The 15,632-nt window shown below is 50.1% G+C and overlaps 1 protein-coding gene across 1 annotated transcript in view; it reads left to right on the top strand.

The window, feature by feature from the left end:
- Window positions 1–372: 372 nt before the first annotated feature.
- The window catches only part of ALOX5 (arachidonate 5-lipoxygenase), a 35,825-nt gene continuing 20,565 nt past the window's right edge, over window positions 373–15,632 (top strand). The window contains exons 1-3 of the mRNA XM_035103519.3: window positions 373–754; window positions 9,489–9,687; window positions 11,037–11,118. Coding sequence (XP_034959410.1) covers window positions 605–754; window positions 9,489–9,687; window positions 11,037–11,118 — 431 coding nt within the window. The 5' untranslated portion in view covers window positions 373–604. The remainder of the gene's footprint in view (window positions 755–9,488; window positions 9,688–11,036; window positions 11,119–15,632) is intronic.

Genomic DNA, 15,632 nt, shown 5'->3' with positions numbered 1-15,632 from the left:
GTGAGTCATAGAGGCTGACGTAGCCTATATAATTTGAATATATTTGCACCGGAGGATGCAAAACAAGACTTAGACGGAACTGGAGATATAAACCATAACTAGGATCTAGATCTTATATAGAGATATAAAGCGTAACTAGGCAATTCCACAGCAGCATTCACACCAGCTTAGGCCTCCCAACCTCCGTGTCTGTTTGCTGTGGCTTCCTTCCTCTGTGAGTTCTCGTCTAGATTTAGAAACTTCTGCAGTGGAATCCCAAACCCCGCTCCCCCAGTCCAGAAAGACTGCTTGCTTGGTCTTGGTGGGCTAAGTTGGAAGAAGGATTCAAAGATGCTCTGCTAGAGCACCAGCAGAGAAACAAGTCCGCCAAGTTCCTGCCGGAGGAGTCCTTGGACGGGGAGTCCGCGGCCCTTCAGCTGGAGGAGAGGCAGCGCCTGAAGCGGCCCCCGACGGCGGGGCGCCTCCTCTGCGGAGGCCGCGACAGCGCCTCCCCTCGGAACGGGCCCTCCTCCTCCTCTTCTCCCCGCCGGGGCGGCGCCTCCTCCTTGTGCCTGCGCGCAGCCCCGCGACTTCTGCTCTGCTGCCTCTGCGCCTCCGCGCAGCCATGCCGTCCTACTCGGTGACGGTGGCGACGGGCAGCCAGTGGTTCGCGGGCACCGACGACTACGTCTACCTGAGCCTGGTGGGCTCGGGCGGCACGAGCGAGAGGCACCTGCTCGACAAGCCCTTCTACGATGACTTCGAGCGCGGCGCGGTGAGTAAGGGAGGGGCGCGGGCGGGACGGGACGGGACAGGGGCGGGTGGAGCGCTTCGGCAGCCCGCGCTCTGCTCAGGCTCAGAAACCATCTCACCTCTCCGCCTGCCCCGGTGCAGAGAGAGCGCCTTCCTTCGACAGAGAGGCATCGAGACTGGGGGCTTCTCTCTCCCCCCCCTGTTTCTCCCCGTCTAGCAAACGGGTTCCCCATTTTGTGGCTTCCTACGGACAATGGAAACTTCTGCCCGCTTCGCTTCCCTTTAACGCCGGTCCTGCATGCCTCGCATCCATCCACCCCTCCGGCTCACTGTTTGGTCCCGGCGCAGCATCTTGGACGTGGCGGGCGGCACTGGCACGGACCAGCTGCAGGGAGCTTAAGAAGCGGCCTTCTGCCTAGTCGAGAAGGGCTGTGGTCGCTCTGGCTCAGACTAGGGGGGACTGTCTAGGTTGGGCTCATGGGGTGGCTGCTCTCTGACTGCGTCCTTTGCCTGCCACCATACACAACCACGCAACCTCCTCTGCCCACGAGTGTCACCGGGCAGCTTCAGCTTCCTTGTGCCCACGAAGGAGGGCAACTTAACGATACCTGCAAGGACAGCGAGCCGCAACTGCCTCTGCCTGTCGGGCAGGGGTTCCGCTGAGCCTTGAGCGTGCCGCTGAGCCACAGAGGAGCCTCCCTCTGCCTGTTATCCAGGGGCGCGGTGGGGAGAAGGAGACTTTGGGGTTGCTTTGCAGGACGACCTGCTCCCTCTGCCTGCTGCACCCTCTTTCTCTTAACAGCAGTACAGCACACAGATAATAGCAGCCGTCTTTTTTCAGACACTGCAGCTGGGCGCAGACCCCAAAAACCTCAGAGGCTGGAGGTGTGCAAGGGAGCAGAATCAGATAGCTCCTAAAGGGCGCTTTCCCTCCGTTTACATCCCATTTGTGGGTGGTGCAGCTCCTGGGGCCACCCAGAGAGAAGGGCAGGGAACGTAAGCAGAGACTCTGTTGAAGAAAAGCCACAGCTTCCACCTGCTCGTTCAGGGTGAGGCCAGGAGGTCGCAGGGCGCAATCCTATATACCGGTACCATCCCACCCAAAGAGAGCGTGCGAATGAGCAGGGAGAGAGCGGAAAGTAAGCTATCAGAAGCAGCGGCAGGCGCGCCTGAGAACAGGAAGTCCAATTTGGCCCACGATCACCTCCATCAGCTGATGCCACTGGTTCTGCCCAGGGAACTGGCGCATGAAGCCAAGGAAAGTTTGGGAAATACAGGCTTCTTTTTCACTCTTCCCACAGTGGGGATCAAAGGGAAGCGGAGGGAGGGCAAAGAGGAAAAAAATAGTTTTGCCAAAGGGGGGGTAACCTACCTGTCAATCATGCAATATCATAATGACACCAATGATTTTCAGATGAACACCCCTCACCTGTCAGATTTGGCCCATCCTGATAAGGATCCGTGGACCCCCCTCTGTCTTACAGCCATCTCTTTTGTCTGATTGATTCTGCCATACTAACTACTGAAAGAAACAGAGGGGGACATGTGTTATCCTGAAAGAGCAGTGGCTGGTTCTGCAAAGAGCATCCTCCTCTCACTTTGCAGCACAAAGTGCCTCGCCAAAGACTCCTGAGTAAGCTCAGCAGTCATGGAATAAGAGACGTCCTTTTGCGGATCAGTAACCGGTTATGAGACCGGATGCAAAGAGTAGGAATGAATGGACAATTCATCCAACGAAGGGATATGAAGCGTGGAACCCCGCAAGGATCCGCGTTGGGACTTGTTCATAAACCATCTAGCGTTAGGGGTGGGTGCACAGTGACGTAGCCAAGTTTGATGATGACGCCAAATTGTTCAGGGTCATCAGCCCTTTTTTTTCCTGGAAAAAACGGTGCCGGTATTCCCCTTGTTGCTGTTTACATGCTGTTTTTCTTCCCATCTACAAAATGTATATTTACAATAGCCCTGGTTGTGATGTGATATGCAGGAAAGTCTCGTGAGGAGCCAAAGTGCATCTTGAATATTTGCTTTCTAGGTTGTCATGGGAGAAAGCTATTCTTTTTCACTTTGGACCTCTTTACAAACCTGTACTAGAAATCTACTAACAAAGTCTCAACATTGTAAGGCTAATAACTCGTGTCATGCTATTTATTCCCCCCCTTTTTTTTAAAGTATTGTGAAAACGGTGGAAACAAAAAAATTCCTTCCAGTAGCACCTTAGAGACCAACTAAGTTTGTTATTGGTGTGAGCTTTCGTGTGCATGCACACTTCTTCAGATACACTGAAACAGAAGTCACCAGACGCTTATATATAGTGAGAGGGTGGCGAGGGGTATTACTCAGAAGGGTGGTGGGAATGGGTGATTGGCTGATGGGAGTGATAAACGGTTGTGAGAGAGGGAAAGCTGTTTGATGAGGACGGCATAGAAGTGGAAAATGTAATGGAAACCCCCTCATCAGTTGTAGAATTTCATTCACCTCTCTACTGCTCTTTTGGGGTGTGTGGTAGGGGGAAGAATATGTAACTATACTGTATACGACATCTCAAGGCAGCCCTGTTTAGGGAAGCTTTTAATGTTTGATGAATTTCTGTATTTTAATATTTTGTTGGAAGCCGCCCAGAGTGGCTGGGGGAACCTGGCCAGATGGGCGGGGTATAAATAATAAATTATTATTATTATTATTATTATTATTATTATTATTATTATTATTACGACATATCAATCACATCCTTAGATCCATTTGACCAAGCAGTTTCGCTTTTCTAAGTAAACAAAACAAGCCCACTCATTAACATGCTGAACTTTCAACTCATTTTATTATTGCTTTGTTGTTTAGTCGTTTAGTTGTGTCCGACTCTTCGTGACCCCATGGACCATAGCACGCCAGGCACTCCTGTCTTGCACTGCCTCCCACAGTTTGGTCAAACTCATGTTCGTAGCTTCAAGAACACTGTCCAACCACCTCGTCCTCTGTTGTCCCCTTCTCCTTGTGCCCTCCATCTTTCCCAACATCAGGGTCTTTCCCAGGGAGTCTTCTCTTCTCATGAGGTGGCCAAAGTATTGGAGCCTCAGCTTCAGGATCTGTCCTTCCAGTGAGCACTCAGGGCTGATTTCCTTCAGAATGGATAGGTTTGATCTTCTTGCAGTCCATGGGACTCTCAAGAGTCTCCTCCAGCACCATAATTCATTATTGCTACGATGCTGTTTTTCTAAAAAAAATAAAAAAACAAAGAGCTGCTGATTTGTGTAAAACTCTCCTTAAATAAACATTTCCAGAGAAAGCATCTCTGAACACACTGAAACAAAATGAGCTGCTGATGGGGTATTTCTCTCCCTTCCCCAAGGAAGAGGGTGGGGGAGTAAAAAATAATAATAATCATCCCATCCAATATCTCCCCCTTGATTACATGAATGAAACTGAGTCTGCCTGGCTAGGACTTCTGTCTGGGAGATCTTCTTGTGATCTCTCTCAGAGGAGGCTGCTGTCACTATAAAAATTTACTGAAAGAGATGGGGAGGGGAAGGGATACTTGTCATCTCCTCTCCCCCCCCCAATCTCCCTTCCCTCCCTTGCCACCTTCTCTCATTAAAGAGACAGTTCATGAAACAGACCCGCCTGTCAGCTGAGGGTTGCAAGAAGGGTGGGGCCAGGAAGGGGTTTGCTGTTTATTTTAAGAGGGGGGGGGCTTTCCAAAGAGAGTCTGTGGTTGGGTGAGCATCCTCCTCCCAAGGGCTCTTTATGCTCTAGGTCTGGTGGGATACAATGAGCAGGATCCCCTTGAGGGGGAAGAGCTGCCTAGGAGTTGCTCCCCTCAGGCTCTCTGTGGCTGACAGAGCCTCTGAGGCACAGCGGGCACGTCTACCACACAACATCTGTGTGTTGCGTCAGGAAATATCTGGTAGGGAAAGAGAGGGGGGGTGACTTCCTTTTCCCACTTTTCTGCTGATCACAAAGGAGGCATTCTGCACACCTCCTCCATCCTAAGAGCTTCTTTCCCCAGGGGCAAAACCAGACTTCATTCCACTTGGGTCAAAGACCCAGTTCGGTGCATGCACACATAAGGCAAGGTAGCCTCTTGCTTCCCGCAGTGTCATCCTTGGTTTCCTCTTTTGCATAGACTCTTTGGGTTCCATCACCACAGCTCTTGCTTCCTCTGAAGTCATTCAAATTTGTGGTGGGTCCTTTCGAGAGCAGAACAAGCCTTATGAGCTGCTGCATGCCAAACCCTCGATAAGAGCAGCAGATATGGAAAGTCTGAAAGGGAAATTTACTTGTAAACCTAATTCTGATCATAACTAGAAGGATACCTAGAGTGTACTAGACTCCACTGTAGGTATATGTGGTTTGATTGGAAAAGTCAGAATAGTGGGGTCATGCGGGACTAAATCATTAAAAGACAATAGAAAGAAAGAAAGAAAGAAAGAAAGAAAGATCAGCATGGCTCCCCTTCTGGAACAGGCGTGCTGGAAGTCCATCCCGTGGACACATGTCTTCAGACTTAGTTCTGCTTCTTAATGTCAGCTTTTGTTCTTGTTCCTGTATAGATTCTTTCACAAATAATGTTGCATAATGTCTTAGTTCCGCATCTCATCTAGTTTACTATCCTTCCCAGGGAGTTACTTTGAAACTTAAAAAAATAGTTGTTGCAGGACTTTTTGCTTATTGCAGCAAAAAGAGATCCAAAGATCTATTCCTCACTCTGTGACCATTAATATCTAATATCTCTGCCACGTTACAGTGTTATATTCACAGGGCAAGAATTGTTTCTGGAGGAATAACATACTCACTTTGGTATGCAGGTGAGTCCAATGGACCAATGGACCAGCTTCCGTTCTTTGCCCCCCCCCCAAAAAAATCATAAACCCAGATAGCATTAGTGAATGTTTTTGAATGGCAAGTGTTCTGTCATCATTACAACCAGATCCATTCCAAAATTAAGCACCAAAGGGAATATTATTAAAATTAGAAACCATATAGTATCACATCCTACATTGGAAGTTTATTGCGAGACAGAAGGCCTTAATGTGAAAATAAGAGTTTCAGAATGTGAAAATAAGAGTTTCAGAAGTGAAGTCGGCAAGAGTGATAATCCTGTTATTGTTCTGAGGTCCTTCCTTATTCATACCAATCATCCCATTTATTTCTGCCTTTCAAGTGTACAGGAAAATAAATTAATTGTAGTCCTGGAACTTTTTGCTCATTCTTATTGTGGCTTTGTATGCTTTCCTGACGCTTGTAAAATTCTTGTAGGACAACCTATCTATGTTGTTGTTACCTGTGCCTCAAAATAGTGTATGTTTAAAAGATGGAATATACTTAGCTCGATTCAATGTCATTATTTTTTAAACCTCTGCTCTGCCCATTTCACTTTGTTTTTAGCTTAAGCAAATTTCTGCCAGTGTCAGAACTGTTCCCCAGTCCAAAGGCAACAGTGAGCTGAGGGGAGTATATGATGCACATAATATGATGCTCATAAGACTTGGTTTCCAGACCCTTGATCATCTTGGTTGCCCTCGTTTGCACAGGTTCCAGCTTGTCAATATCCTTCTTCAACTGTGGTGCTCAGAACTGGTCACAGGATTCCAGGTGTGGTCTGACCAGGGCAGAATAGAGCGGTACTATTACTTCCCTTGATCTGGACACTAGACTTCTGTTGATGCAGCCTAGAATATCCCTAGCTTTTTTGCTGCTGCATCACACAGTGGACTCATGTTACGTTTTTGGTCCACCAAGACCTTTAGATCCTTTTCACATGTACTGCTAGTAAGCCAGGTGTCCACCATCCTATATCTGTGCAGCTGTCTTCTTCACCTGCAGCACACCTGATGTCACATATGATCCTGTGGGGCAGGTGTGTGTGGCTTGGTTTTCAGTGTTTGACATAAATGCATGAGAGGGAATATTTTGGGGTATCAATAGAACAGGCATCCCCAAACTGCGGCCCTCCAGATGTTTTGGCCTACAACTCCCATGATCCCTAGCTAGCAGGACCAATGGTCAGGGAAGATGGGAATTGTAGTCAAAAACATCTGGGGGGGCGAAGTTTGGGGATGCCTGCAATAGAATGTCAGGTAGTTCATTGTTCCACTAACTCAGGCATTGGCAAACTCGCCCTCCAGATGTTTTGGAACTACAACTCCCATCATCCCTAGCTAACAGGACCAGTGGTTAGGGATGATGGGAATTGTGGTCTCAAAACATCTGGAGGGCCGAGTTTGCCTATGCCTGCACTAACTCAAAAATAATGGCAGATGTCAAAGGAAGGAACTCAACCATGACCTAAAGGTCACTTACCTTATTTTGAAACTTAAAAGAAAACTTCTTTTGCAGGGGGGCAGGAGAGATGCTGAATAAAATATTATTCAGAGAGCAGGCCTGAGATTTACAATATAATGCATTGGTATATAATGTTTTCTTTGTTGAGTCTGATTTATCAACCTGTCAAAAATCTATAAATATAGAGATGTTTATACAGACATCAGATTCGGTCCATCAGAGCCTCCTTGGCTTTTAGGTTAGGAAACTCATTATTGCTGTGTGTCTGTGGGACATGTCAAACATATCATTATGGGTAAAAGTTTAAGAAAACTTTTGAAATATTATTTACTTGTGACAATCAGTAAATTGTGGCTTCATCCACACTTTCTTACCTTATCTTGCTAACGTGTAAATATTGTTTGATGATGTAGATTTGCACTATATCTATATTCCACCTTCATTTCAAGAAATACATTTTCTGAAGTCTTTTTGATTGAAAACGTTTTGTTGGGAGTAGCTCCTTTCAGAACAGTGCCTAGTTAACTGATAAGTGTTTTCGAAATACCAGGAGTACGATAGTCTCCTAAGGGAGGTGGAAACATAACATTACAGTGAAGGTAATTTGGTATAGTTTGGTATTACATGACTCCCCACACCACGCCATGCTGGGAAGCTACTGGTAACAATTGCACCATTGTTGGGATTCTTAGATCAATGATTAATCCATGACCGTTTGCATATAAACAAAGTACTGTGATCACAGGGCGATTGAGCTTTACAGGGAATGAAACTGTAAGCTATCCCTCATCATATCAGAGGTAATATACACTTTGTGTTTTATGTTCTCAGCAGGAAAACCTAGTTTCAGGTAGTATATTTTGACCAGCTGGATTCATCTTTGATCCATAGTATTTGCATAGCTATTGTCAGGGTTTGTTGTGACTACTCTTGAGTAACGACTGTCCACATGCTTGTCTTTCATTGGTGCACATTATTTGCAGTGTAACGGATTGCTCATTTCATGTCTACCCGCTCAAGTCAGATTCCTGCACTACTCCCTTCCGCGTTCGGGACCAGCATAAAAGCCTCGGAACTGAGAAGAGCCTCCCTTTCCTCCTCCTCCTCCTCAATTCTGGTGTCGAGGGGGAAGGGTCTTCTGTCTGACCTATTCCTGTCCATTCTTTCCGCCTCCCTCTCTTCCTGCCTAGGGAGCAGGGGCTCTTGGTTGTTGCCAGAGCCCTGGCACTCCCTCTCCGTTTCCTGACTCACCCCTTCAGACCCCTCACTCTCATGACTGCTTGGAGATGGGCTGCTTCTGATGAGGGGGGGGTTCTCTATAATCCCTCCCCCTTACAGCTATCTTCATTATTTTCCACAGTAAGAGGGCCACCCATACTTGTTGCCATGAAAGCTTTACCTCACAGAATTATCTTTATTATCGGCTAATCACCAGACAAAAGGAAGCAGGCCTTGGTTAATAAAAGAACTGTCAGTTAAGGCTGATGGTTTAAAGCAGCAGTTGGTAGTTCATCTTCAGGGATAAATAAAGAAAACTCTCCAATCTGCAGGCACTGTCGTCCAGGAATGCATTTGCCATGCGGTTGCAGTACCCACAAGCGTTTTTGCAATTATCACTAAAAGTGCCTTTGAGACATTCATGTGACTCTGTTTTTATGTGGGAATATTCTGATATCAGTGGTAGTTCTGGCTGTCTTCCCCTCCTTGAAAGCAGGATCAAACCCAAGAGCCGATCAGGTGAAAATGTTGCGCACAAGGGAAAGCAGCCCCAGTCACATAGTTTTTCCTTAAGGCAGCGGCCTTGACAACAGCTGGACTCCTCAATGTTTGTATTGGAGGCAGGAGAGGTTCCAGGGACTCATTAAGCTTGCACTCATTTTGTGGGCCATGTGTAAGTTGAATCACATATGTGACAGCTGCAATGGGTGGAGATTTGGCTCAATCCACTGTGGGTTTCTCTGTAATTTTGCAGGCTTCCTCAACCTCGGCCCTCCAGATGTTTTTGGCCTACAGCTCCCATGATCCCCAGCTAGCAGGACCAGTGGTCAGGGATGATGGGAATTGTAGTCTCAAAACATCTGGAGGGCCGAGGTTGAGGAAGCCTAGCGTAGGCAGCCAATGTAGTGCTCTCCAGATGTTGTCAGACTAGAGCTCACAGCATTCCTTTCCATCGCCTTTCCTGGCTGGAGTTGGCAGTCCAGCAACAGGAGGGTCCCACATGAGCTACAAGGCTCAGAGCAGTAGCAAAATAGACACACACCTCTCTGCTTGTGCAGAGTTCCAGGTGAACCGAGCTCCTTGGTACAGGGGCTCACCAAAGACATGTCAAGAGCCATCATAGCATGGATTGGCCCTAACTATCGTAGTTACGCTGTTTGGTGAGGATCAAATAACATCTTTCAGATGTGGCTGCCCTTAGACTCATAGACACTCAGTGTTTCCCAACAGCTCAGAGCCTCCGCATTTCATTCTTCTAGATTGATACTTACGATGTGACAGTAACTGAAGACCTGGGGGAGATCCAGCTGATAAAAATTGAGAAACGGAAGTACTGGTTTCCTGATGACTGGTACTTGAAGTATGTCACCGTGAAAACACCCATGGGTGACTACTTAGAGTTCCCTTGCTACAGATGGATTACAGATGACAAAGAGGTGGTACTCCGAGACGGGCGAGGTGAGTGCTTTGCAGTGTCCTCGACTAAGAGCACTAGGCAAAACCAGAGAACCTCTTTACTTAGTTCCTAACATTACATATTTGTTGTATTCCTCCAAGGTATCCAGACAAGAGATATGACTCATCACCCCCGAGATGTAATTCAGATTGTTCTGTTCAGTCTGGAAAAGTTGCTAAGTAGCTCCTTTGCTATGATAGGTAGTCCACCAGATCACATGTACGCACTTAGGGAAAATAGTTTATAGCTGCTGTATTACATTTCTACCAGGCACAACTACAATAATATTATTTATTCTTTAACCATTGCTAATTTAAAAAAAAAACAACAGTAGTTGAGAATGCACCACTACAGTGATATGGACTTTAAGCAGAATAACATAACATAACATAACATAACAGGTAAAGGGACCCCTGACCATTAGGTCCAGTCGTGACCGACTCTGGGGTTGCGCGCTCATCTCGCATTATTGGCCGAGGGAGCCGGCGTATAGCTTCCAGGTCATGTGGCCAGCATGACAAAGCCGCTTCTGGCAAACCAGAGCAGCACATGGAAACGCCGTTTACCTTCCCGCTGTAGCGGTTCCTATTTCTCTACTTGCATTTTGATGTGCTTTCAAACTGCTAGGTTGGCAGGAGCTGGGACCAAGCAACGGGAGCTCACCCCGTCACAGGGATTCGAACCGCCGACCTTCTGATCAGCAAGCCCTAGGCTCAGTGGTTTAACCCACAGCGCCACCTGGGTCATAACATAAGCAAGCTCAAATTTATATACTTCAGAGCCTTAGTGGCTGAGTGCTGACAGGCCTGATATCTAAATCTTCTGCCCTGTTCCAGAAGTCATTATTGGGATGGGGGAGGGGGCGGTGTTACATCACCTGCCACATCCCGGTGACACTTATATCTGAAGACAAACAGTAAATCAAGACAATAAAGCAAAGCAAAAACCCTTGCCAAGAAGCATGGAGAAATAGTTGTACAAACCAACTGGACCTTCAGAAGGCTGATCTGTTTCCTCCTTCAGCTGTCTCCACTCATCACTGGTGATGGCCCTTGACAAATTAAGCCCAAAGAAGTGTGGCCATTGGCTGAAAAAGCTTGCCCACCCCAGCCCAGAAGATTAAGAGTTTGGGACAGGAAGGAACATGTAGAGGAAGAATAGGCAGAGAGGAAGGTGCACACATGGCGAATGGCAAAGATGAGACAGCTTGAAGTTCGTTATGACTGGCAAATAAGGAGCTGCATGCTCGGCTTTTAGTTTATTAGTACGAAGGAGAGAACTGTGCTTACCCTTTGTACAAAGCTATTGGTGCATTTTTCAGCCTGCATATCTTCTCATTCATCTTCCACAGCCAAGCTTTCTGGGGATGACAAGACTCAGGTCCTTAAGCATCACAGGCGCAAAGAGCTGGAGGATCGTCAGAAGATGTATCGGTGAGTTTCCTAAAACTTCCTATTTAGCGCTATAATTTTGCTATAGTACCCTGAAGTTGTGATCAAGGAGACCTAGTGTAATGGTGCTGTTGCGGCTACTCTTGAGTAAAGACGCCCAAGTCTGCTCTGTCTTTAAGAGTTTTATTGTGCATAGTATTTGCAGTGCAGAGTGAAATATACTCGGAGTCGAGAGTGAATTTCATGCTCTTTATTCAGCTCATAGTCATCAAGGAGGAGAAGAGAAGACGAATGGCTCTTTTCCCAAAACCATCTGCTTATATACATTATTTACACAATGGGCCTTGCGTGATTGGCTACTTCAGGGCTACACCTGTGGGCCAATTATATTGTGGATTGACTTCTGCCTGCAGCCTGATTGGCTGCTCCTACAGGCCAATCAGGTAGCAGATTCACTTCTGCCAGCCGCCTGATTGGCTGCTCCAGCAGGCCAATCAGGTTGCGGATTCACTTCCACCTGGAGTTGGATTGGGTAGCTCCCGCTGATTCTGAATCCTATTGTTCTAGGATTCAGCTCAGTACATAACACCCCTCCCCTCTAAGTTCCAGTCCTGCCCGGGAAGTTGCATTCGTAGTCCCCAAGGTCTGCTGGCCGCCTCCGTGTGCGTTGTGGCCTGGGGTGTTCCTTGGTCAGGGGTTCTGGTTCTGGCTCATGTTCCGAGGCTGCTGGCTGTGCCGGGGCTGTCTGGTCTGGCGCCACTGAACCACTAGGTTGTAGCTCTGGTTCCGGTGTCCTTCCAGCCTCGGGGCGCCCCTCTGTGCCTACTGCTTCTGCTTCCCCTGCCCACCCCTCTCGCTCTACAGGCCTCACTGCCCTGCTGTCCCCTTGGGACCCCTCTGTCCCGCTCTCCTCCCAGGTTCCTCCTGGGAATCGTCGCCGTAGCTGGTCGCAGTGGCGGCGCCAACATTGCCCCCCTTCCGTTAGTACCTCGTACGACACGGGACCGGTCACCTTGGTGACTGTGGCGGGTACCCATGCTGGGCCTGCCCCAAAATTCTTTGCATACACTGGGTCCTGGGCCACAAATGTCCGGGGGTTCCTGCCTTTCCCCACCACTACCTCATCCTGAGCTCTGTCGGGGTGAAGTCGGTCCAGTCTAGTTGCAAGGCGCCGGCCCATTAGTAATTCAGCTGGGCTCCGGCCCGTCGTTGTGCTTGGGGTGCTGTGCTGTGCTAGAAGAAATGCGGCAAGGCGGTATTCCCAGTCCCCTTGTGTCATGCGGCGGAGGCTGTCCTTGGTGGTCCGCACCATGCGCTCCGCTTGGCCATTGGTGGCAGGGTGGAATGGTGCTGAGCGGATGTGGCGGATGGCGTTCTGCGCTGTGAAGGTCTGGAACTCCTCTGACGTGAATGCGGTTCCATTGTCCGAGACGAGGGTGTCAGGGAGCCCGTGGGTCGCAAACAGCTTACGTAGTACCCGGATGGCTGCCGCCGTAGAAGTGGATGGTACCAGTGCGACCTCCAGCCATTTGGTGTAGGAATCCACCACTATGAAGAATGTTTTTCCCTGGAAGGGGCCAGCGAAGTCCACGTGCAAGCGTGACCATGGATGTCGGGCGGACTCCCAGGGCTGGACTGGGGCCCTTGGGGGATCCGGGCGGGATTCTTGGCAGGTCTGGCAGTGTTGGACCCAGGCCTCTATCTCTCTGTCAATCCCCGGCCACCACACATAACTCCTGGCAAGGGCCTTCATCCTCACTACCCCTGGGTGTGTCTCGTGTAGGGCTGTGAGGACCCTTTTGTGGAGGGGCTGGGGAACAACAACCCTGCTTCCCCATAACAGGCACCCCTTGTGTGCCGACAGTTCATGTTTGCGGTTTGTGTAGCCAGCGAATTCTGGCCCGGGGCTGCTGCTGGGCCATCCTCGCCACACCCAGTTCAGGACCTGGGAGATGACCCTATCTTTTGTGGAATGGTGCGCAACTTCTTGTGCCTGAATGGGTCGGTCGGGAAGCAGCTCCAGGGTCATAACCTCTTGCGCAGGCGCTGGGTCGGGGCCTGTTTCTGGTAGTGGTAGCCTGCTGAGGGCGTCTGCGTGGCCCATCGCCTTCCCAGGGCGGTGGATTAGTGCATACTGGTAGCCGGCAAGGAAAATTGACCACCTGAGGACACGTGGAGACAACACTTGGGGGGTCTGCTTCTCAGGGGCAAACAGGCCAAGCAACGGCTTGTGGTCAGTCACTATGGTAAAGGGCCGCCCGTACAAGAAATCATGGAATTTTTTTACGCCCTTCACGATTGCCAGACCCTCCTTGTCAATCTGTGAGTAGTTTCGTTCGGCTGCAGCAAGCGTCTGGGAGAAGTATGCCACCGGCACCTCTCTTCCATTCGGGAGTTGGTGTCCCAGGACAGCGCCGATGCCATAGGGAGAGGCGTCGCATGCCAGCACCACTGGCAGCCTCTCGTCGAAGTGTGCTAAGACCGAGTTCGAGACGAGCAAGTCCTTGACTGCCTGGAATGCGGCCCTTTGTCGCTGGCCCCACACCCAAGGGGCCCTTTTATCTAGGAGTCTGTGTAGGGGCTCCGCTACTGCTGCCTTATGGGGAAGGAAGGCATGGTAAAAGTTCAATAGTCCCAAGAATGACTGAAGTTCGGGCTTGCTCTTGGGCGCTGGGGCCTCACAAATGGCCCGTACCTTGTCACCGGTTGGATGGACCCCTTCTGCGTCCACCTTAAATCCCAGAAAGTCCACCTGCGGCACTCCCAGTAAACACTTTTCCCGCTTCACCTTGAGGCCCGCCGTCTGGAAACGGTGCAGGACGGAGAGGAGGCGGTCCTCAAATTCCTCTGGTGTGGGCCCGGCGATCAGTACATCATCGAAGAAGGGGGTGACGCCAGGAATCCCTTTAAGGAGTGAGTCCATTAGATTCTGGAATATGCCTGGTGCCACGCTAACGCCAAATTGCAGCCGCTTTACTCTGAATGCCCCTCTGTGCGTCACAATCGTCTGAGCCTCTGCTGTGGCTTCGTCCACAGGCAACTGTTGATACGCTTGGGCCAAGTCCAGTTTGCCAAAGATTTTTGACCCAGCCAGGGTGGCGAGGACATGGCTGACCACTGGCACTGGGTATGCATGGGCCGTGAGAGCCTTGTTTATGGTGCATTTGTAGTCTGCACAGATGCGGACCGAACCGTTAGGCTTGACGGGTGTGACAATTGGAGTTTCCCAGGGGGCGTTGGGCACCGGCTCCAGCACTCCTTGCTCCACGAGCCGGTCCAATTCCTCGTCTATGCGGGGTTTCAGGGCGAACGGGACCCGGCGGGCCTTGTGCCTGATGGGTCGTACAGCGGGGTCTAGCTGTAGGGCAATGGGGGGTCCTGTATATCGTCCCAATGCCCCATCGAAAACCCCTGGAAACTCTTTGCATATGGCGTCCACGTCCACTTGTAAGCTAGTGCGGTTCACCCCGGTAACGGCTAGCCCCAGAGGTCCAAACCATGCCAGTCCCAGTAAGCTAACGTAGGGGCCCTTAACTACCAGCAAGTCCAATTGTTGCTTTCGCCCTCGATATTGCACCCTGAAGGTCCCCACCCCCATAGTAGGGACCTTACGTTTCTGGAAGTCCCGGAGGGTGAATGGGGCCGGCCTTAGTTTGGGACCCCCATTAGGGCACAGTTCCCTTAATGTTCGGGCCGAGATTATGGATAGAGTTGAACCCGTGTCCAGCTCCATGCGGCATGGGGCTCCCTCTATCTGTACCTCTATATAAATTTTCTCTGTGCTGGGATGGGGCAACTGGAATACCTGGTAGTCCGTGATCTCCGTCGAGTTGCCTTGGTGCATGGTGCCGTGTGACCTGGGGCTCCTGGGTCGGTCATCTGATGCTTGTCGACGGGTGAGTCGAGCCCGACACACCCGGGCGATGTGTCCCAATTTTCTGCACTGCCTGCACTCTGCGTTGCGGAAACGACAGGTCCTCCTCTCGTGGTTCTCCCCGCAGCTTGCACAGTTCCCTCCTTCTCGTCGAGGCTGCTGTGGTGTGTGTGCTGCTTGAGTGCGCCGCTGTACTCGGTGTACTTCCTCCCTGTCAGATTCGGATTCGTCGGTGAGGTCTTCGTGGTAGACCCTCGGTTGGGATGGCGGGGCCGGTCGTGCCTCTTGCGTTGACCTCTCGGCGGCTTCGGTTGCCAGGGCTTCCTCCAGAGCAATCTGGAACGTGAGGTCTTTTTTGGCGTAGAGGCGTCGTTGCAACATCTCGTCCCTCAGGCCACCGACGAGGCGGTCACGAAGCATGTTCTCCAATTCTGAGAAGTTGCATAGCCGGGCGGCTTGGCGGAGGGAGGTCACAAACCCAGTTATGGTTTCCCCCGGGGCTTGCCGCTTTGCGTAGAAGGCATTTCGGCAAGCTACCACCGAGGGCTGTGGTGAGAAGTGCTCCTTCAGCCGTTCCATTATTGTTTTGTAAGAGACGGTAGCGACATCTCTAGGTGCAAGGAGAGCCCGGGCGATTTCAAACGTCTCCTCTCCACAGACGCTGAAGAATGTCGCCCTCTTC

This window comes from Zootoca vivipara, chromosome 8 (genome assembly GCF_965207765.1).
Source record: "Zootoca vivipara chromosome 8, rZooViv2.hap1.1, whole genome shotgun sequence".
Lineage (NCBI taxonomy): Eukaryota > Metazoa > Chordata > Lepidosauria > Squamata > Lacertidae > Zootoca > Zootoca vivipara.
Note: the sequence above shows the minus strand (reverse complement) of the source record. Positions and strands in the feature narration are given on the sequence as shown.